Source organism: Gastrolobium bilobum, unplaced genomic scaffold, assembly GCF_033153095.1.
Source record: "Gastrolobium bilobum isolate Gb01-03AN ecotype WA unplaced genomic scaffold, APGP_CSIRO_Gbil_v1 utg2146, whole genome shotgun sequence".
NCBI lineage: Eukaryota > Viridiplantae > Streptophyta > Magnoliopsida > Fabales > Fabaceae > Gastrolobium > Gastrolobium bilobum.
Genome location: NW_026896512.1, coordinates 161,602 through 185,289, shown reverse-complemented (window position 1 = coordinate 185,289; position 23,688 = coordinate 161,602). Strand labels below are relative to the sequence as shown.

The 23,688-nt window shown below is 32.2% G+C and overlaps 2 protein-coding genes across 8 annotated transcripts; one reads left to right on the top strand and one right to left on the bottom strand.

Moving 5' to 3' along the window:
- Nucleotides 1-1,414: 1,414 nt before the first annotated feature.
- Nucleotides 1,415-7,146, top strand: LOC133300176 (fructokinase-like 2, chloroplastic). 4 transcript variants are annotated; one of them, XM_061499685.1, is made up of 6 exons: nt 1,899-1,932; nt 3,560-3,622; nt 4,121-4,413; nt 4,517-5,172; nt 5,652-6,123; nt 6,738-7,146. In XM_061499685.1, exons 1-6 carry the CDS (start codon nt 1,925-1,927, stop codon nt 6,965-6,967), a joined length of 1,722 nt encoding a protein of 573 aa, XP_061355669.1. In that variant the 5' UTR covers nt 1,899-1,924; the 3' UTR covers nt 6,968-7,146. The 4 variants fall into 4 exon arrangements, with proteins under 4 accessions (XP_061355670.1, XP_061355671.1, XP_061355669.1 ...); XM_061499686.1 differs by lacking the exons at nt 1,899-1,932; nt 3,560-3,622 and adding an exon at nt 1,415-1,455; XM_061499687.1 differs by lacking the exon at nt 3,560-3,622 and having other exon boundaries at nt 1,798-1,932.
- Nucleotides 7,147-9,024: 1,878 nt separating this feature from the next.
- LOC133300174 (probable 6-phosphogluconolactonase 1) lies at nt 9,025-14,780 on the bottom strand. 4 transcript variants are annotated; one of them, XM_061499677.1, is made up of 4 exons: nt 14,730-14,780; nt 13,821-14,019; nt 13,608-13,743; nt 9,025-9,983 (listed from the first exon to the last, which is right to left on the bottom strand). In XM_061499677.1, exons 2-4 carry the CDS (start codon nt 13,997-13,999, stop codon nt 9,492-9,494), a joined length of 807 nt encoding a protein of 268 aa, XP_061355661.1. In that variant the 5' UTR covers nt 14,000-14,019; nt 14,730-14,780; the 3' UTR covers nt 9,025-9,491. The 4 variants fall into 4 exon arrangements, with proteins under 4 accessions (XP_061355661.1, XP_061355662.1, XP_061355660.1 ...); XM_061499678.1 differs by having other exon boundaries at nt 13,821-14,024; nt 14,730-14,760; XM_061499676.1 differs by lacking the exon at nt 14,730-14,780 and having other exon boundaries at nt 13,821-14,702.
- Between the last annotated feature and the right edge of the window lie 8,908 nt (nt 14,781-23,688).

Below are 23,688 nucleotides of genomic sequence, written 5' to 3'. Positions count from 1 at the left end.
CTTCTTCCCAGCAAGTATTCGAATATTTTTCGTGTGGTATTCGAATACTTAATAAGGTACTCGAATACTGCATCAGGTATTCGAATACTTTATTGACAAAAAGAACATTGTTTCGTATTTTGGGCATAACTTGAGTTATACTTGTCGGATTGATGTGATTTTGGTCTCGTTGGAAAGATAAAAGAAATATATACAATTTTTATGAAGAACACAAGATCCAAATTCATCATCTTAGATACGAAAAGTTGTATAGAAGGCAGCAGCAAAATTAAGCAACATATTTTTGGTTCAAATGTGTTCTAGCTTGCTTCCAACCAGTTTTTGTGAAAGATCTTGACTTGATAAATATGTTTTGAAGTTATAAAATATGTCAAGGATCTTTTCCTTGGATTTTTCAAATTTCTTTCAAGTATATAAAGATTATGATTATGCAATTTGAAAAACATGTTTACTTTGAGAAAAACTTTGAGCTCATGCAATGCAATCTACCATATACCCTCACATATATTCTAAGTCCTAAAGATATATTCCAAATATGATTTTAAACTTAGCTTTATGTCTTTGTGTCTTGGATCTTTACTTGAAATTGATGCTTTGACTTGTTGAATATGACAATGCTTGACATTTTGTTGGTTTTGATCATTTTTCACCATGGTTATGATATTGAGCTTCTCTTAGATGTTGTTCATGATTAGTTGTCTTTGATCTTGGTGTTGCTCTTCTAATTGTTCCTTGTTGCTCTTAATCCAATGATCTTGCCACTTTGATATGACATCACTCTTCTTGTGTGGCTACATCATACATCTTCAATATCCACATATGGTTGATGCTTTTTGCTCTTGATTAAAGCTCTTCTCTTTTTGTTGTTGCCACTTTGTTATCATCAAAACATACCTTGTATCTACAGAACTTAGCTTATTCCTACTAAGATGTTAACAATCCAAAAGTCTTTTGAGGCATAATATCGAACACCTGGCATAACAAGAAGCACAAAGTGATAATCCTGCTTACCTTAAGTTACCAATTTCATGTTTTTTTTGTGACTCTTACTCTCTCTGAATGTGGTTGGAAGAGGAGAAAAAATTATTCAAAAAATAATCAGGCACATAGGGAGACTAGAAGACCACTCTCAGACACAAACCCACGCACGAAGAAAAAACAATCCCAAAAATGACACTCTCAGTAGGTTTAATAAGGGCATGTTGTCGTGAATAAAGGAAAGGCCAAAACTTTGCTAAAACATCATGACGTTTTGACCACTCTGCCCTTTTAAAAACCCTTGTCGTTTTGGGTTTTTGTTCTTAAATCATTTCTCTCTCTTTAGCCATAATCTTGTTCTGTGCAGAACCTTAGCTAGTGTGTCATGTCTGAAGGAGGAAAAACTACTCAGTGTTTTTAACTTGCACTTTTTCCAATGGCGTGTCTTTCTTTTCCCCAATTTCTCTCACTTCCCAAGTTTTGTATATTAAATGAAATAAAACCCATTGATACCTATGTTTTTAATCTGCAAAAAAAATAAAATTTTCAATTTTTTTTCTTCGATTTTTTTTCTCTTTTTTTGGTGGCAGAGGTTAGGTGGCAGAGGTTAGGGGTGTTCAAAATATCTAAAAGATCCAAACCGATCCATAACCAAACTTGATCATATTTAAAAAACCGGATTTTTTAAAAATCGATTTTATATCAAACCACTTTTTATTTTTCAGATCCATTTCATTACCGATCAAAAAAAAGAAGAAGTGGATATCCATTTGTTTTGGTTTTACACCGATCGTATTTACCCCAAGCGACGTCGTCATGAGCATATCGTGAATTAACTAATTTTGAACCCTAAATTCAATATTTCAATTTCTCCACTCAACCCTCTTCTCTTCTCACGCATGTAGAGTGAGAACCCTAATTTTGCATCATCATCTACCATTCTCCTATGGCTGGGTATGCACTTACCATGTTTGACTATCAAACTCTATTTTTCACTTGGTTTTCCCTCTGTAACATCATAGAAGAAGTACAAGAACATTGTCTATTGAAATTGTTTCTTGTGAAAAATGATAGGTTTTTTGCGTTCTGGTGAGATTTCAAGTTATGTTGCTTCATCTTTGCTATGCTCGTTGTTCTATGATCGAAAGTGAAGTGGAAGTTTGTACATGCGGTTACTAGTTTTATGTGAAAAATATAGCTTTTTTGTGTTTTGGTGGAATTTCTGATTAGGTTTTGTTGGTCTCTGCGATGATCATTGTTCTATGATTGAAAGAAAAGGGGAAGGTCTTACTGGGTTTAGCTAGTTTCATGTAGAAAAAAAAGATGGTTTTTTTTTTCTTCATATTTTGGTTGAATTTCTGTGATGGGTTCATCCCTACTATGTTCATAGTTCTATGATTAAAAGGGGAATGGAGGAATGAAAATCCTGAAAGCAATTAAAAGTTGATTTTTTTATTATTATTATTTATTTTGTACTCTTTACACATTTGATGATAATGCTTTTAATTGAAGAACCGTTAGATTTACATGGTTATTATTGTTTTCAACTTCACCATTAATTTGGAATTCAGAATAACCAGATAAGTGACAATCTTGTAGTTGTGTTTATTTTTAGCTTAGTATTTGTATGTTTTATCTAAATCTAAATGGAAATGCCCCCTCAATTTCAGTTTTCTTTGTTTGGCTTCTTTCGTTAATGTGATAGCACAACATTTTCACTTCTGTGATAAACCATTTTCAGCATGCGCTATTTTTGTGTTCCACAATTGAGCCTCACATTCAGATACTGCTTGCTGAAATGACAGTATGATGTTGAAGCTTGAAGCTAACTCAACTACATATCACTTAAAACAAATTAACATTACTACAATTTTCATTTCTAATTGATGGCATTTCCATATTTTTGAACATGTTTTCATAGTACATTATCTTGTTTCTGGGCTTGCTCACGAGCGTTTTGTGAACAAAGCTCTACCTTTTTTCAAGCAATTGATCATATTTCCATATTTCTTTCTTTCTTTTTACTATGTCTTCATAACAGTTCATTGTAATATTTTGGACTATTTATCTTTGGTGCCTAGTGGTCTTCTACTTTATTTTTTTGGCATATGAAGTCATTTTCATCTACTCAGTTACCTTCCCCCCACCTGATTTCTGTTAATGATTATAATACCTTGCATTTGCGTTTAAAGTGTGTTTCTTTTGCCATAAACTGCTGAACTTTGTTTGGACTTTGGATGTTTATATATACTGGTTGAAGTGACCTCTTATTTGTGGTTCTGTTATGATGAGACTCTAAATTGAGTTTAAATATTTTGATTTATTTGTAAGTTAAACACTGCCAAGTTTTCTTCTAGTTTAGTGGCTCCAGGTTGGAAAATGTTAGTCAAGTGCAGCCATGCATCATTTTGCAATTGGTGTATTGTACAACTGAGTATAGCTCGTTGTGCGTTGTGGCAGACAACAAAATCCTTAGATACAGTCCTCATTCTGTTCAAGAACCATTTAAACCTTGTTGCTTTTCCTTAGCACTATTTATTAATGTTTGGCTTATTTGTATTCCTGCCATGTGTGTCTCTAGCCTTGGAAAGCCAAGCCGCTCTTCTGTTCAAGAACCATTTAAAGGACCCCTTGAATTCTTTGGGTATGTGGAATGAATTAGACTCTCCATGTGAGTTCTATGGAATTACATGTGATCCAGTTTATGGGAAAGTCACTAAAACCGGTTTTAATTAAAACTGTTATAAAACCGGTTTCAATTTCTTGAATTCATTTAATTACGTTATGAATTCATTGATCTGCATCCTATTCATTCAAAATTTTTTTTGTTATAAAACCGGTTTTAAACTGGTTTGGACAAATTAAAAACCGTTTTTTAAAATAAAAGTGGTTCGGTTTAAAATTCAAACCGTTTAAAACTGGTTTGGTTCGGTTTTTGACAATAACCGAACCGAACCGCTCCATGCACACATCTAGTGGGGGTGGGAGTGGGGGGTTAGTCATGTAATGGGTTTCAGGGAAAGTTTTGAAACTAATTGTTTGGTGGGCTTCAGAGGCTCAAGTTTAGCTGAATCTTAGCTTATAATTCTTGTGGTGGTTGAATATGACTGAGTGTGTAAATCTTGCCTCTTCAATTGTGCAGGTACCACTTGACTTGGTCCCATTGTTATGCTTCTTTTAACATAGTGCAACTTGGGGAACTCAGGTCTGGGTGTAAATGGGGTCATTTGGTAATGGCTAGGAAGAAAGTTTCTCTAGGCTCTATTGTAAAAGAGTCTAGTGAAAATGAATCTGTGGTAGAAAAGAAGACAACTAGGTCTCCTGAAGGGAACACTGATTTGTTAGTAGATAAAGATGATGATGCTTCCATTGAAGAAAGATCACCTGTCTCTAATGATGATTCCAAGAAGAAAACTCGAAGGACTCGAAAAAAAGGTAATCTCTTGATCTTTGTCCTCGAATCTCAATGCTGGGAATATTATCGTTGATATATATGTTTTGCTGATAAGTGCTAGCTAAACAATGATATAATTTATAGATACATCTAGTTCTGCTGGCTTGGATGAAGAGAAGGAACTCAAGGTAGAGAAAAAGGTTAGAAGAGGAAGGAGACCTAAAGAGGAGAATGTAATTATTGAGGATAAAGGTAATGAAGCTGAAATCAGTGACCAAGATGAGCCTTCATTTATTGAAACTGTGGAGGATGAGAGTGATGTTGGGTTGGAACTGGTAAAAGATGATGGAGAGGACATTAGCTTTTCTTATGGTTGGCCTCCCCTTGTTTGTTGCTTTGGAGCCGCGCTGCATGCTTTTGTGCCTTCCGGGAGGCCTGCCAATAGGCTTATAGATTATGAAATCCACGATAGTATGAAGGATGTCCTGTGGAGCCCTGAAAAATTTGTTAGGGCTCCTGGGACCTCCTCGGCTGGTAGTGTTGCCATTGCTCTTGCAAGCTTGGGTGGCAAGGTTGCTTTCATGGGAAAACTCGCAGATGATGATTATGGTCAAGCAATGCTGTACTATATGAATGAGAATAGTGTTCAAACCCGATCAGTCCGTATAGATAGTAAAAGGGCAACGGTTGTATCACTGATGAAGATTGGTAAAAGGAGTCGACTTAAAATGAGTGTTGTAAAACCCTGTGCTGAAGATTGTTTGACGAAGTCAGAGATAAATATTGATGTGCTGAAAGAGGTATGAAACTAGAAACCCATTGAAGAAAAAGGTTTGAAAGAAGTAAATAGAACTCTCTGTAGCTTTTAGGTTCTGGCCTGATCATTGTTGATATAGCAACATTTTTTAACTTGAATTAATATGTGCTTTTCTTCATTTGATGGAACCAATATTTTGTGTAGCAAAATTGGAAGATCTAACCAATAAACTATTTCATCATCTTGCTTGTATTTTTATTGTTCTATATTTTACAACTATGTTTTTTGTTGAAATGGTGCATTGTTGATTGCCGTATTAGTTACGGCCATGTGTGCACTTGAGTAAAAAGTAAAAACATGGAACAATTTACTACTAGATTTCATTCGTGCATGGTTGCTTGCCTAGGAGTATGTTAGGTCTTCTGTATAATTTATGCTTGTACTTACTTATTTGCTTTCAGATGCTTTAGAGGTTAGATTGCTACCAAATGCCATTGAGTATCTTAAGAATATCTCATGCAGGCAAAAATGTTCTACTTCAACACACATTCACTGCTTGATCGTAACATGAGATCCACTACATTGCAAGCCATCAAGATTGCAAAGTATTTTGGAGCAGTTGTTTTCTTTGATCTAAACCTTCCTATGCCATTGTGGCACTCTAGGGAAGAAACTAAGATGTTCATTCAGCAAGTGTGGAATCTTGCAGACATTATTGAGGTCACTAAGCAAGAATTAGAGTTCTTATGTGGGATCACACCAACTGAAGAATTTGACACCAAAAATAATGCTAGGTCAAAGTTTGTCCACTATGAACCCGAAGTGGTTGCACCACTATGGCACGATAATCTTAAGGTTTTGTTTGTGACTAATGGAACTTCCAAGATACATTACTACACTAAGGAGCTTGACGGTGCTGTTAGTGGGATGGAGGATCCCCCGATTACCCCTTTCACTTGTGATATGTCAGCATCTGGAGATGGCATCATTGCAGGTACATTACAGTGAATGCACATTTAAATCATAGCCCTGTAATTTTCCCCCCTATAGGAAGCACCAATCCATTTGAAAAATCAAATCAATAGGAAACCTCTTTCAAATCTTGCTGATACTATCATGAGAAGAATAATTTGAAATGTGATGGCTTTTGAAGCAATGCAGCAGAGGCCTGGGAATTTATTTTGTAATTTCATAAACTTTAGACCCACTCTGCTATCTTATTGTTCTGAAAATCCACCAAAAGGACTTTGGTTTCAAGTAATTGACTCATGTATTAAAGCAGTACTATAATAGGTAACTATTTGCCTATTGGGGTTGGCATTGAGCCACTTCTCATATATAAGAAATAAACTCAGTTTCTTTTGCACTGACTTTGAATTTGAGAGGCAAAATCTCGTTTGAGTTGGCTTAATGAATGCTGTAACAAGCATGTGCTAAATGGTGGCAGCACTCAGAGCTTGTACTACTCTGTATCTTGGGTGCATAAAGATTTGTAAATAGAAATTTTGTAGCATTAATTCACATGGAGTTAAACTGGCCTTTTAAGATGAAAGAAACATCATCCTGGAACTAAAGCCCCACTTATGTGTTCTCTTTTTATCTTTTCAGCTCTCTTGCGAATGTTGACAGTTCAACCTGATTTGATAACTGATAAAGGATACCTGGAGCATACCATCAAGTATGCAATTGATTGTGGGGTTATAGATCAATGGATCCTCGGTCGAGTACGTGGCTTCCCTCCACGTGAAGAAGATATGGAGGAAGTAACCCCTGATATAAATGGTATAAGGTCAATTACAGAAACAGAATACCGCACGATAGCGCCTGTTGAAAGTTGATCCAGGTGATACACTGAGTAGTATCAGTTTTGTACCTTATGTTTCTCAAAATGAAGCTTGCGTCCCTTGTATAAAAAACTGAGGTGTTTTATTTATTTGTTTCTTTCTTTCTGTGTTTTCCATTGCTAGAGGTTATATTAACTTAGGTTTTTGTATTTCCCATTTTTTGGTTGTACTAATGGCATTATAATCAAAGATTAAGATTCCATTTTACATTTCTTTGCCAAAGTGATGTATTTTATCTGTGTCTTTTTGACATGATAGGTTAAAAGGGTATAATCATATCACAACATGAAAGTACAAACACTGGAACCTATTGACTGTTAATCAGGCTCTGAAGACAATCATGTAAACAGAAGCCAACAGGAAGACTTTTACCAACACTTGATAGGGAGTCCCTAATTGGGATACGGTCTAAAGGTTAATTATCCACATTACATGAAATATGGCATAAATTTAAAATAAAAAAGGACTTTATCTTATACCCATTTTATCCTTCAAAATTTTCAACTGCTATAATTTACACTTGCAATCAATCCAAATGTGCAATTTATCTCCTTTCACTTAGGAAGTGAATGGTCGATGGGATTAATTGTTACATTTTTTTTTTAGAAATTTCAATGGTATTATAACGGATGTCTTAATTTATAGTATTGGAATAAATGTCGGAGACAAAATGTTTAGATTAAATACATAGTAGATGAACTTGGAAGCGCTTTGTACATTATCTTTAGCTTGCTTGTGGAATTGTTTAGTGGTTTTACTCAGCAAAGTTTTCGAGTTGGTAGAGATCTTGATGTATAATAACATGAAAGCAAGGGTTCCATTCCTTGAGGTGGGAGATTATACCATTATACATCCTCAACAGGAGTATGCTTTAAATGTTGTGACTTGTGATATTGTCATATTCAGAACTGGATGTGGGTGGATATAGCTTTTGGTTCTTCTTTAATTTTGGCTTTTTTTAGGTGAGAGTTCTCTCAAGATTCATATCATACATTTATTTTAGTGTGATAATAGTGCAACCAAATCTCTTAATTTTTAATATTGGACCTCGAATTTCTCATTTATATTTTTAGCCTCATTCTCTTCTTAACCTCATTTAGTTTCCTCAGAAATGGCCATACCTTGTGGGTACTCATCTGTTTGTGGAAGTTCCAAGGGACTAACACTAGTGGAATCTGTTGCTAATAAAATATAAATCAATTTGATACAAAATGGAAAAACAAACATTACTTTCAACTCTGTTCCAGTGCTCAGATATTTGCTGATCCTGATCCCATACAGATGCAAAAATATTAGCAACACATGAACTGCATACTTTTCGATGTTATTTTAATATTTTTAATTATTGAATAAAATTTTATGCCGACTTAATTAAATAACTTAAGCTCAATAATGAGGCTAGTATGATATTTTACTCAATAATTAAGTGTAAAAAATGTCGAAAAATATATTACTGCTTCTCGAGTTATTTGTTAGATTTTTCTTTAGTCTTAATAAATCTCCTTAGTGTTCTTAATTATTTATTTCCTTATCAGCTCCTTTTAATAAATGAAAACGAAGGAATGATAAAGAAATGAAATCGTGTGTAGACCCATTTTTTGAAATTCTATTTTTCCTTCAAGAAGTAGATAACACGTAGAGAAAATTAAGACTTTCTTCGGTAGAATTTCATTAACTTCTAAATTAATCCATCAGGATAAAAAACAAAAAAGTTTTTCTGAAAAAAAAAAACATAAGTATAATTCTATTGAAAATTCCTTAATAATGTGATTCTTTCTATATTACATTCATTAAAATTAAATGTAAATATGAATATATGTAAAACTATATGCCCCAAAAGGTTATTTGTACTTTAATAATATGAAGTTGGTAGATGATAATCTTTTCAGTTGTCTCTTCCTTCATCCCTACAAATACTAAAAAATAATTGAGTGAACGAAATGTGAATCCTGGATTAAGCAAATGATATGTGAATCCTTTATGGTGCATGTTGCATCCATCAATGGTCACAAACACGACCAGAACAACAACAAAAAATACTTGATGCCACATGATATCCTCTCCCAAAGGGCAGAGGAATCCTCAAATATAGCCATAAAACCAAAATACATTTAAAATTTTCATCATGAGGTAGATGACTATGTATTAGGATTCAAACAAAATAGATTAACAAGAAACTGGGAGGGTGAGGGAAAGTGAACTCTTACAATTACATGAACCTGATTTTCCTATCTAAATTGCAAACAAGCGAGACCATCATTATAACCAATAACCCAGTGAGGAATTAAGAAGACACTTGGAATGATGATATGCTCTCCACAACTTTTATTGGCCGCTTATAAAAACTATACCACACTTGACACTTCTCCAACCAACCTCCCAAGAGAGAGCAAGAAAAGGCAAAAAGTGAAGACTTTCTATCCAAGAGAAAAGAAATAGGCAGGATCTAAGGATCATCAACACTTGTGGAATCCCATAACACTACATACAAACTTACACCTCTGCAAGGGGCTTCATCCTAATTGTTCAAATTGGAATCTTCAAGTTTTGAGGCAGCCAGCTTATCCAAAAACCACACCAACTTCCCCATAGCTGGTTGGACCATTCTTGCTGGTATAAATGGACACTCAGGTTCAACATCATCTATTGCCAAGTGTACAGCTTCTGCTTTGCTGTCACCTGTGACAACCACTGCTACATTGGAAGCAGAATTGATAACAGGCAAGGTGAATGTGATTCTCTCAGGTGGAGGTTTTGGGGAGTCAGTAATGAAAGTTACCCATTCTTCCCTTTCATTGAGTGCTGAGTGATTAGGAAATAAAGATGCAACATGGCCATCTGGACCCAATCCAAGCAGAACGAGATCAAACTTGGGGCTGTCACAAATCTCAGACACACTGACCACACGGGTTTTCACTAACTGTCGGATGACAAACTCGTAATCATCAGCAGCTTCTTCTGCTGACACTGAATCATTAATAGAATGCACATGACTGGGGACAATAGGCACCTGCTAATATAACAAGCATGTTATCAGAGGAATATAAATAAATTTTAAGAAATGATAGAACTAAACGAGATACAATCTCATGAAATATTAAAAGACAGACATGGAGAGACAGACAAAAAGAGTAATTTTTACACATCAAAGGAAGATATTTATATCAAAGACTCCCATGTTGCATTTGTTGAAGGCAACATTTAAATAGAAAGCAAGCAAAACCTGAATCATCTTCTTTTCCATTGGTAAGGAATTTATCCACAAACATCTCATGTATTTTATAGAAGAACAAAAAATGCAATTTAGGATTTCTAAATGGTCCCTTCTGGATTGTTGATAACCCAGAACATGAAAAGTAAAAGACCCTCAAAGAAGAACTCTTGGGTCCCATCATACCTTGGAGACTAACTTATCGAAGTTAGGGCTGAAAATCCCGGTTGACACGACATGAATGGGTCAAAACTTTTAACATGAACACAACCCACTTATTTTGTGGGTTGAGTTACGACACGAATAACCCGTCAACCTCAAAGTATGTCATTTATTGTGCTGGTTGACACGACACGACACCACACACATAACGTAAAAAAATGATGTGGGTCACTTTCATGTTTGCGGATTGACATGCGACATGACACAAATTTTTTCGTTAGTTTTTGCTAAGACGAATTTATACAATTTCAAAACGGGTCAATCCGAATGAAATTTTTCTATGTTGTGTCAGCCCAAACATTATTAGGTGATTTATGCTGTCTCTCTAGTCCAAATGTTACAAAATCATGTGATGATTTAGACTTTTGGGAAGTTAATGCTTCTACATCTCCCAATACTACCAAATATCAGTGAAAGCGCAGTTGCTGCCAGAAGCTCTTGTTGCAGAAATTACACATTTATGCTATTAATATTGTCTGCTGAAGACTCAATGAAAATCCAAAAGCTTCACAATTATGGTTTCTATTTGACATTGTATTCATGGGGTATAATTGATTTCCTACGCATATTTGGCATCAGCAAGTTTTATGAAAGAGAGACAATTTATGCCACCCAACTTTAGCACATTTGCTTCATATGTACAAACTGACTGGATAAGAAAATGAGAGTAGACATTGATTCAGCATCATCTCTCGAGCTTCACAAGATATCCGGAGCTTCATTTGCAGCACCTACTAGTGATAAAAAACTCTTTGCTGCTAAATCTGGATTTGCCATATCTGGAAACAAATTATCATGCTCACTGGCTCCCATTTTCCAGGGGTACCAATGAAGAAATTTCAAAACAAACTGAAAGTGAATCAGAAGGGGGACTTGATCTGACACAGGACGCAGCTGTCAGGAGGGGAAAGACTTTAGCTTTGCAGAGTTGAGTGAATCAAATTGCACAGCAGTTGAAATCACAAAAATTGGAGGTTGGGAACACAGAACTTTCCATTTGTGGCAGAAAATCCAGATCAAAGCTATTTTGGACCTTAAATTAACATTAAGAAGTTAAAAAAGCTCAAACATGAGAAGTGAAAAGCAATAGGTGAAATACTAAAGTTTGGTCCTAGTTACAGCCATCCACCTATTTATTGTTAAAAGAGGTCAGTGATCCTCAGCCTGTCCTAGAACATCCTAGGTACACTATTATTGGCCTCATACGACCCTGAAGGTGATAAACAAAAGCACCTTGGAAAAAAAAAAAAAACTAGAGCCAAGATTAAAGCTAAAGAATCAAAGAAAACACAGAAGAAAAGGGTGAAATTAAACCAGGAAATGATAGCCATTACATTTATGAAGAGATGCATGTTAATGTATCAACTATGACAGTACGGCCACAAAGACACAAAGACAGATCTTACAGCTATCACATATGACCCTAGTTTTTCAGTCAACCAACACCAGTAGGACAACCATAAACATATTTTTCATGCTTCAGCCTATGATTTTCCAGAAGAGACCCCAAGAGGTATTGGTGTGTTTGAATTCCTTGAATGTCTTCCATTAAAATTAGAGCAATTCAAAAAATTAAGGAGAAGTGAAGAGTAGGTAAGCAATTGATAACTCAATTATGAATCAGAGGATATCCAAGAATGCAAAGGATTAAAAAGGAAAATTGCAATTCAAAAAATCAGATTATCAAAACGATATCTCAAGATTTTTTATTTTTTAAGCAGAAATATTCTGTTACAGCATATAAAACCAAGTTGGACTTAGTTTCCTACAGCATATTCCAAGAAGAAATCCACCATGTATACAACATCTCCGGAGATTGGTTTTCTCATAATAATCCTGAGACTTGTCAGAATTTAAAAAAAAACAAACAAACTAAAAACTGTCCCAAAAATATAAAACTAAGTTGCATCCAGCATATAAAATCAAGTTGGAATTAGGCCAGTGAATTTGAAATCAGAGACCTTACTCTCAAGACTGGAGCTCGGTTAAACTAAATCTTATTTTAATTAAATTGCATTTTACAAAAAGCAGCTAATGCACTTGTTTTTTCAGGGCTAATAAAGGCCAGTATGGCTAATTGATCTACCTCTTTGCCATCTGGACTTGCAAAAGCTAGTGTTTTACGACTACATGTCGTCAACTTGCCAAAGCATCAAGGCTTCAATGTTTCCCATTGACAGCAAGACACGTAACTATCAAGCTGACGTGCTTGCAACCTCAAACTCAAATGATGAATTCAAGATGTAGTCAACTTCAATCCAATAATCCAGCCAATTTTTAATTTTTAATTTTCAGTTATTATTTTCAAGTGATATATTAATATGTGCATGTTGTTTTTTGGTCTTTAGGCCTTTTTATTAATTCCAGTGACATTTTTATAATTTTTTGTTTTTCGTTTTAATTTCAGTAAGACTCCTATGGAGGGTGATTGAATCTTCTATTATTTTGAGAACAGAGTTTTTATTTTCAATCCTACCACAAATGATGCATGCACACACGATGCCCGCACGCATGATTCTAGGCCAACTCTAGGTGCATCATTAATCTCTTGAATCTATTTAAGTTCATTAAACTAGAGTACGAAACTTTTCGCTGCATATAAATAAGGTATTGTCCTCTTCAGGAAGAGCAAGAAATTAGTAATAAACTACTATGCATGTCTCCTAATCCTGTGAACTAGAAGGGATGAACTAAATATCAACTTGCTGTAGTTCAATTTCCACATCAGAATAAATGTTAAATCTCAAAAAAGTAAATAATCCAAACAAGATCCAAAATATCAATTTTGTCAAGCACCTCGAAGAAAGTATTCAATATTGGCTGTATAAGTAAATGGAAATTCAAAATTAGACACCTTAGAAAAATATTTAATGTTTCATGTAACTGAGAAAATTTTGAAAAGGTTATTTAATAAATGCTCAAAATTAAAAGAGCTATTAAATTTTCTAAGTCAACTAACAAGAAGCCAAAAACGAAAGAAACCAAAATCATCCATTTTGTTAAAAGATGATATTATTGTGTTCCATTTTGTGTGGTTTTCCCTTTTAAGAAAAAATCAGTAAAGAAGGTATAAGTTAGTAAAGAACAGCTTAATACTCAAAAACCATAAGTACATCACTCTCCTTTAAATTATTCTGAGAATAAACCATTCTTTCATGTAAAGCCATGAGAAATATGAAATGTTTGAATTGAGGGGATAACCTTTGACAAAAGGCCATCCTTAGCAAGCTTATAATTGCTATCAGCATGGTTTTTTGCCACAACACGCTCATCAGCCCAGAAGATATACCACTTGGACCAGTCCACTGTCTTGTTATAAGGAGCTTCGCAGAGTTTTCTGTTCACAATTATAAGTTTTAAACCCAACACCAAATCATAAAAGCAAATAAACATTGTATGGAAAAGATAGGATACAAATACCCCATTAAGCCAATGAGAGAACCACCAGATAAAGCAAGGGCAAAGACTCCCCGCTCCTTCACAGATGCCTCTGATAATTCGGCAACATAGTCTGCCAAGTCAGTCTTTAGCTCATCCAAACTCTCATGAATCCTCAACTCTCCTCTATTTTTATGACCATCAGAGAGAGCCATGGTTTGAAAGAGTCTGATAGCTATACTTTACACCAAAAAAAGAAAAAATACATATAGGGCTTCAAAATAATTTCAGATATAAATAAAGAAGTCAATGGAATACAAAACAAAATTCAGCTGTCAGCGCTAAATTCAAAACACAAACAGATTTGACATTAGCCCTTCTAAACCTAAAACACAAATGGGATTTCAAAGTTGTCAAGAATGCTGCTTTACAGATTAAAACAAAAATCTAAAGAAGGGGAACAGACAACAAAGATATAGATATTAGATAATTTTACCGTTTATTTTGACTACATGACTTAAATTCCGATAAAAATCATATGACACTATAATATTTAAAAGAAAAAACTATAAGCTAATGCTTAATATGATTCAAACCATAAATCTTTGCATGTAGAGTCTCTAATTGTAAAAAAAAAAAAAAAAAAAAAGACAATTCAATCGAAGGGTATCATCGCCACAATCCAAATTTCCAGCGATCGATGCTAAAAAAAATTAGAACCAAGTACACATTTGATGATTGCAGAAAAAATTTACAGAACAAAAACCACCGCCCCAGATCATAAAACATGTTCAATTGACATCCCACTGCAGCAGAAACTTCAAAAGAAAAAAGAAAAAAAAGCCATAATGGTCAATGATAGTCTCATGCAGTTCAACATAACTGGGAACTGCATCAACAAAAAATCAATACGTTTGAGAACAATAGCAAGGAAAAAATGCTTACAAAAAAAAGAAGAGGAGGTGGCACACAGAAGAAGCTGACGAATGTGAAAGATGAAAATGAACACAAAGTTTAAATATATATATATATATATATATATATATATATATATATATATATATATATATAAGAGTTTTATATTTCTCATTCAGAAGTATTGAATTCTCATGTTGTAGAGACAAAAATTATGTGAGACTCTAATGTTAGAAAAAATTATGTGTAGGACCCACGTTGACACAGAAATCTAAGGGTGTGTAGAAAAATTCAAATTCTCGTGTTAAATGAGAATTATAAAACTCATATATATCGGGAAAACATTTTCTCCTTTTAAAGGAGAAATTTTTTCTCATAGTGGGTCCCACCTTGAAACTTTTTCTCTCTCCACTATTTTGTGCCCTACTTATATTATGAGTCACTAACATGAAAAACATTTCCTCCTTTAAAAGAAGAAAATGTTTTCCCATATATATATATATATATATATATATATATATCGGGGTTTGTTTTTCTTATGTTGCATGAGAAAACAAATCCTTCCTACACACACCATAAAAAAGTGTGCCACTCATTTTTTTATTTTTAAATTGGTGGGTCTCACACTTAATGTATCTATGACATGAGATTAGAATTCTCCTACAACATAAGATTTATTTTTCCCATATATATATATATATATATATATATATATATATATTTATATATATATATATATATATAGGCTTTAATGTTTCTAAAGTGAATGTAGATAAGTTATCTACATTCGCTCCCAAAACGACGTCGTTTTGGGTTGAAAAATTAAAAAATAATGAAAAAGACTATTATAACCTTGAAATAAATTATAATTACAAAAATACTTTGATTTCCTCCTCAAAACGACGTCGTTTTGAGCTCACTGTAGATAAATTATCTACATTGACCGTAGAAAAAGCGAACTCATATATAGAGGATAGGATGTTCCAAATTATTGATTTTTTTTAATCTAAGGGCTCGCAGATGAAGTGTCAAATTTCAAATTTGACATTAGTGTCAAAGGATCCTACCTTATATATATATATATATATATATATGAGTTTCTCTTTTCTCATTTCACATAGATAACATCTCTTATACTATAGACATAACAAGTGATAGGTCTCACCACTCGTTAAAAAAATAAAAAAAAGATAGCACCAACTTGAGAAAGCAATCTCCAACAACATGAGAAAATGATTTCCCAATATATATATAGGAAAAAATGTTTCTGCAGCGACTGCAGATAAGTTATCTGCATTTATTCTCAAAACTATGTTGTTTTGGTATTAAAATCTTAAAAAATTATAAATATAAATACTATTATAACCCTGAAATAAATTAAAATTATAGAAATACCATTATTTCTGTCCCAAAACGACGTCGTATTGGGCTTACTGTAGATAATTTATCTGCAGTAACGGCAGAAAAAGTGAACTCATATATATATGAAAAAATATTTTCTCATATTACACATCCATTGAAATTCGAGTCAATGTTTATTTTCTTTTTTTTAGTTGTGGACCCACCTAATTATATCTCTACATAAGATAGTTGTGGGATCCGCCTAATTATATCTCTACATAAGACAATAGACAATGCTATCTCATGTAACATGAGAAAAGCATTGCCATATATATATGGGATAGGATCAACTTACACCGGTGTAAGAATAATAAATCTTACACCAAATCTTAACCATTGATTTCCTTTATATATATATGGGAAATAATTATCTCATTTTACATGAGATAATTATCTCATGTATTATATACAAATTGGATGTGGGACCCACTTTAAATTTTCGATTTCTCTTTTATTCTCTCTCCTCTCTCTTCCATGTGTGTGTGTAGGAGATTGTTTTTCTCTCATGTTAAATGAGAAAAACAATCCATATATATATATACATATATATATATATATATATATATATAGGGCTTATCATTTCTCAAGCTGTCGGAGATAATTTTATCTCCGGCTACGAAATTATAACTGTACAAAGATAGATCAATGGTAATAAAGAAAGAGAGAGAAAAAGAGAATCATAACCATTCAAAGGTGAATCAATTAATATAAGAAAATAAATAAATAAAATGACGTAATTTTGGGGTGGCCGGAAATAAGCTTATCTCAAGTTGCCGGAGAAATGTTTTTCTCACACACACACACACACACACACACACACGAGAATGTATCATCTTACATCAGTAAGTCTTACATCAAATCTTAATCGTTAATTTTTCGTGTATTTAATGGTTGAGATTTATTAAGTCCAACTCATTAATTAATTATTAATTCTCAATAAATCTAAATTGTTAGATGCACGAAAATTAACAGTTCAAATTTGACGTAAGACTTATTATTCTTACACTGTATAAATTGAACATATCCTTACATATATATATATATATATATATATATATATATATATATATATATATATATATATGAATTTGATATTTCTCATATTATAGGAGATAAAATTATCTCTTACGCATATATAAGATAGTTTTAAAGTGGTTTTAAAGTTATCTTTTGTTTAATGAGATAAAATATTATGTCTATGTTTATTCAGATCTACTCTATCTACTCCTCTTAATCTTAAGAGGAGATAAAAGGGGCGAAAGTAATTTAAAATTGCAATCTAACCATATTAAAGAGGAATATGTAATGCAGGTATAAAAAAAGATAAGCATAATATTGTGAAATTAAACAAAGTTATCCCTTGTTTAATTTGACTCCTTTATCCTATATCTTCTTTTTATTTTATTTTTCTTTCTCTCTTCTTTATTAAATTTAAGAGTGGTCATTAAATAAAATAATTGTGAAGATTACTTACTTATCCAATAATAAATAAACATGCTAAGTTTTTAAATTAAAGAAATTTTTAAATATATTAAATAAGAACTTATTTCAAACAAATTTTAACCAAATTGAGATTAAGGTACAACTAATTGTAAAAAAACATAAATTTGTGTAATTAATTTATCTTAAATAATTCCAAATCAGTTTTAAAATTTTTCAAACTATATTTAAACCTTTTTTTTCAAAAAGCACCTATAAAAAAATACATTAACATGTATAATTGTATATATACATTTACATTTGGTATAATTAAATAGCATTTCCAATAATACTTATTACATTATTATTATTTTTGAAAATACATTCTTTATTTGCTTTGGTATTTATAGGTAAAGATTGAGTAGATTCATACATAAAAAAAAACATGTATAATTCTCAAATGAAAAAGAAATTGAGATAAAAAATAATGAATGCAGATGTGATTTTCTAAACTAGGAAGACATTTAGCGTACTAAGCTATAGGTTTATGCGAAATATTAGTTTTATAAGCAATTTTATGCCGCATAGATAGACTTAGTGTCAGTGGTAGGGCTTTTTTTTTTTTTTTTCAAAAAAAAAGAGTCGCATGTTGATCGACGGACATGCAGCATGAGATTGCTTTCTGTAGCGACATAAGACTAATATTTCACATAGTTTATTGTTCAAAAAAAAAGAGTCGCATGTTGATCGACGGACATGCAGCATAAGATTGCTTTCTATAGCGACAATGACTAATATTTCACATAGTTTATTGTTAAAATTAAGGGTTTTGTTTTTCATGTAAGGTGAGAAAATTTTTCTCTCTATAGATTCCTCTGTTAAGAAATTAAAAATAAAACTAAAATTAAAGTACGTAAATAGATGTATTTGTAGCACTAGAAATACTTTCTTCAATAATATAAAAAAATATTTCCCCTAAAATTAATGCATATACAGATATACTAATAGAAAAAAAATACTTTTCGCATAAAAAATTTCTTTTCCTACCACAGTCATTTTAATATCCGTGTCGATTATTTTTTATTTTTATTTAAGATGATCCCACTTCTTTTTTTCTGGATAAGAAAGCTCCAACTTGCGAGAAGTTGCATGCCTATACTAATATTATATCGTATTTTGACATTTATAATTAGAAAAACTAATTTTTCATATTGCATGAAAATTTAATTCTCATATTGTGATTTTTTAATTTACATGTAATTTTTTTTTTTTTAATAAATCTGAGATCTACCACTAATTCAATCACAACATAAAAATTTAATTTTTACATAAGACGAGAAAATCAAATCCTTTAATTATAAGGGGGAAGAAATAAAAGAAGGGAAGTGACAGTCATCAAAAGCAAACAGCACCTGTCCAAATCAGTTCTGACACGTATATAAATAGGTACTTGTGTCTTGCAAGAATTAAACACCATTTTACTTTACTTTAATCATCACAGGGCAATGAATGAATTCAATGTCTTTATTTTATTTTATTTTTCAGTCCACATATATTACTAAATGTGCTTGCTTTTGCAATAAATTTTATTTAAAAAAAAAAACTGCTTTACTATAATACTATAAGATACGACTTTTTCATATTACTATTTTTTTGAAAAAAAAAAACTCTTTATCGTTATTTTCCAAAATATTCCAATACCAATTTGTATTAAAGACCACTTCATGACAAACTGATTTCCAATAATATAAAAAAATCATTTGGTTTCTCTCGAACAGGCTTTCTAATATTTTTTTTTTTTTCATATGTTGGGAAGTGAGTTTTTCATAAACCGACTTCTTAATGTATTTTTTTTAAATATAGTAAATGTAGAAGTATGTGTTTAAACTTTTTTTAAAAGGTTCTTATTTTGCAGATTATAAATGGTAAATAGTAGACCAAAAAAATATTTAAAATACAATATTGATCATTAAACATTGGACATGATTAAATATATTCAAAATACATTTACCAAAAAAATACTCACAATACAACGTGGCAAATTATGATACAATATTATAAAGAACTAAAATATTTTATAAAACCATATATTTTTCTCATTATTCCTCTAAATAATGGCAAGTTGCTATGTTGTTACAACCATATACTTGATGGAATCAGGTTCAATACTTCACATGCAGAACCGATCCATTAGCTAGATCGGACCAATTGGTGGTTCGATTATCAGTTTTTGTAATTGGACCGACTGATTCGGTTTGATTTTAACTATGACATGACTCAATATTATTTGAGGGAACCTCATCTAGTGTAGAAGAACATAATTTTTTGGGGAACCATTATTAAAAGAACTAGTACCGGGTATATTATGCAATATGAGGGAACCCCATATGTGTATAGTTACACATATATTTACTAGCTTATTCTAGAGCCTCAACATTCAAACATATTAGTAATAAATTTATCCCCGTTAGCAGCAGATGAATACCTTCATATTTAAAATACATATTGTGAGAATTTTTAAGGATAATTCAGTTGGCAACTGGTTTAAGTCACGAGTTCAAATCCTATTTCAAGCTCCTCTAAGGAGAATTAGTCTTATCTTTTCTCCGAAAACGAAGCTCAATACATCTGTTGTTCTAGATATTAGAAGCACATGGGTTAACTTGACTACGAAGAATGGATTGTACATCACTTGCCAAAGCTGCAAAGACATGAAACTCTGAGGCATTATTAGACAAAATTAATAAGACAAAATTAAAGGCTTTCTAGGCAATCAGTGTTCCATCACACCTGTTTATAACCCAAATCCAAAGGCAACTAAAGGACCCTCTGGATGGCGAGTAATTCGTAAGACCCCGAAAGCTAGTTTTTCCATATCGAAGGAAGTCTGAAACTTATTATAAGAAAGAAATAATTCATTCATGCACTTAGAATTAACTCATTACATAAGGCCTTATTAATTAATGGATTGATTAAAAAATTCGGAGTCAAACACGTTGGGTACGACTCAAACAAAGCAGCAGATTTAATTATAATTAGTTAAAAAATTTGAAAAGTAACAAAATTATTGTTAGTGATTATTAATAGGAAAAGTGGTTATTAATACCTACTCAATTTTGTCATTAGACAAATTTGAATTTTACACAACAAAGTAGTTGGAAGGATTAAATTACTATTAGTAAAATTTAAAGTTAACCTGTCAATGGAGTGATGAAGTACATAGACATAGGTGACCTTTGATTATTACAATTTAATTCCACTTTTGTGAGAATTGCCAGACAAAAATGTTTACAAAAATATCAAAAGAAAAAAAAAATCAATATTGCATGAACTGCTCCAAGATCAAAGATAAATCATCGAAGTTGCATTTCCAGGTCCCAGATACTTTCCCATATAGTGTATTGGAATTTCAGCACACATAATTTAGATTTAATATCAAGTGTTTTCCGCTTAATTAAACATCACTTGTGTTTGTAGTTTTTCTTTCTTTCTTTTTATTTTGCTATCATTCACTTCCGATCGATGTTGTATACTGCTTTATATTTTCGCCCCCTCATGATTGAAAGTTTATGCCATTTCAATCTTTAGGTAGTTCTTTAATTATGATGACCAACTTTATGTCATATTATATTATAGGTCATAGCGTTGGCACAGAAGATATCACGTGACCATGTCAGCCATCATTTTCTTCAGTTTCGCTCTCCAACCTCCACCACCTTAGAATCAAATGATGAACATACGAAGAGAGGATTCTTAAGAACCTTGGATACACCACCCTAAAAGCTAGCTCAAAGGATGGGAGTGCTTAAGGCCTTATAAAGGTCACATTAGTTGCACATACAACCAATGTGATATATCTCAACACGCCTCCTCACACGAGAGCCCATTGGACTTGAAGAGTGGACAATGCAACAGGCCCAACCTACCTGTGCTAAGAAACGCCACAAGAGAAAGTGGGGGGCGGTGAGACTCTGATACCATGTTAAGAATCTTGAGGTCACCACCCCAAAAGCTAGCTCAAGGGGTGGGAGTGCCCAAGACCTTACAAAAGGCCATATTAGTTGCCCATCCAATCAATGTGAGACTATATATCTCAACACGTCCCCTCACACGAATATAGGAACCCCAAACATATTAATATAGGAACCCCAAACAAAGGGTGGAATCTTCAACTAAAGTAAACACAAAAAAATAAAAATATTAATATAGGAACCCCAAACAAACAAATCAGTGTCCCACACAGTATGACAAAATTGGGACCCAGTTTCAGGAATCTTGGCAACATATATAAAAAAAATGGCATGGTGATGGGGTCTTAACATGAATTGCTCCTTTTAGGGAGAAACAAGAGCCATGAAACATGTCGTGGCTGACATTTTCCCCCCACTTTGATTTTGAGCTTTTAGTAAAAGCCATAGACTTCAAATTATTATGCCTTCAAATTCATACGTGATAGATATTCAACCAGTTTTGAAAGCAACTTCCCATCTTAAGCACTTTCCACTTTAGTTGTGTCCACTTTAACCTTATCATTTGTTGTACAGTACTAGAAATTAAAAAAAAAACCAAGAAATTAATTAGTTTTCAGCCTAACTTATAGTGTCAAGATTATTCACATGTAATGGGAATCAACTCTCATTAATATTAAAATGACTTCAATTCCATCCTAATCTACCGCTTTTTTATGAAAAAATTAAGACTAAATTGTACTTTAACTAGTTATTTTATCCGTGATTTTTTTGAGCTGCTAGATATTTAATGTTTATTAATTATAAAAATATTCAAGATAATTTTATTTTATTTTTTATCACTTTATTTGAAATACTATATATGATCACTTTTATTTGACTTTTTTTTGTACTAAGATAACATCCCAATAATTGTCATTTTTTTTTAAAAAAAAGTTAAAAGATTAATATTATTTATATTTAAAATTAATTTTAAATTCTCAAGGAAATTTTAATTTATGTTGTCAATATTATAAGATTAATATTTTTCTTGCCAGCACTCAACTTTTTCTTTTCTAATTTCATTATTATTATTTTTGTTAAAATAAATATGTACTTAATGATGTTATTAAATGCCTTTCAAGGCAATTTAACTATATAAATATAAATATAAATTCTTTTAATTTGTTAATCAAAGTTTATTAATGCATCTTGTTTCAATCAGTAAACCATTTAAGTTATTACAGTTGTCCACAAGATAGGTTAGGTTGGTGTTGCAGTATTTTTGAACCACAGACACTCATGAAAATAGTGTGTTAGGCTGGATTGCAATAATTTTTTTTTCCATTCAACTTCCCCCCCATTACTCAACCCTCTCATGAGTAGATTGGGTTAAAATCATGGGTTTAACATAAATTTCAAACAAATATGCATGAGTCTTAACAAAAAAACAAGTCTAAAAATAAGTAAATCCCAACGAAAAATACATCAGTCTTAAAAACATTTCTTAGGAGTCATGACAAGAAACATAAGCAAATCGAAGTTAAGTTCATCAATATATATATATTTCGATAAGTTAATCAATATATATATATTTCGATAAGTTCATCAATATATATATATATATATATATATATATATATATATATATATATATAAAGTATTTCTATAGTCACTTTGGATAAGGTTATCTACAATTATCCTTTTTTAACTAAGTTTGACCAGTCATACATAAAAATTGCATTTTTTCTTTCTGCCACGTCAGCCGACAATGTCTTAGGAGAAAGAAAAAAAGAACAACTTTATTATTATAACTATGTATGACCGGTCAGACTTGGTTAAAAAGGGATACCTGTAAATAACCTTATCTAAAGTGGCTGTAGAAGTATTTACCCACACACACACACACACATATATATATATATATATATATGTATATATGGGAAGGTTATATTTACAAACTTTTTGTTTACAAACTCTTACAAACTACACTATGTCTGACCGGTAAGACACTCTTGAGTAGAGTGTTACCGGTACATAATGTAGTTTGTAAGTTTATAAAAAAAAGTTTGTCAATATAACTCTACTTTTATATATATATATATATATATATATATATATATATATATATATATATATATGAGGAGGAAGACTTACAACTCTTACTCTCCAACTCAACCGTTAATTTTCGTTCATCTAACGGTTATTATTTATTTGAAATA

What these genes read in the sequence shown, in the direction of transcription:
- LOC133300176 (XM_061499684.1), top strand. Translation starts at nt 3,546, where the DNA reads ATGTGTGTCTCTAGCCTTGGAAAGCCAAGCCGCTCTTCTGTTCAAGAA. An exon ending in GGACCCCTTGAATTCTTTGG is followed by an intron (nt 3,623 to 4,120) that starts GTATGTGGAATG and finishes TCAATTGTGCAG; the next exon opens with GTACCACTTGACTTGGTCCC. An exon ending in TCGAAGGACTCGAAAAAAAG is followed by an intron (nt 4,414 to 4,516) that starts GTAATCTCTTGA and finishes TATAATTTATAG; the next exon opens with ATACATCTAGTTCTGCTGGC.
- LOC133300174 (XM_061499677.1), bottom strand. Translation starts at nt 13,999, where the DNA reads ATGGCTCTCTCTGATGGTCATAAAAATAGAGGAGAGTTGAGGATTCAT. An exon ending in ATTGGCTTAATGGGGTATTT is followed by an intron (nt 13,744 to 13,820) that starts GTATCCTATCTT and finishes AATTGTGAACAG; the next exon opens with AAAACTCTGCGAAGCTCCTT. An exon ending in AGGATGGCCTTTTGTCAAAG is followed by an intron (nt 9,984 to 13,607) that starts GTTATCCCCTCA and finishes TTATATTAGCAG; the next exon opens with GTGCCTATTGTCCCCAGTCA.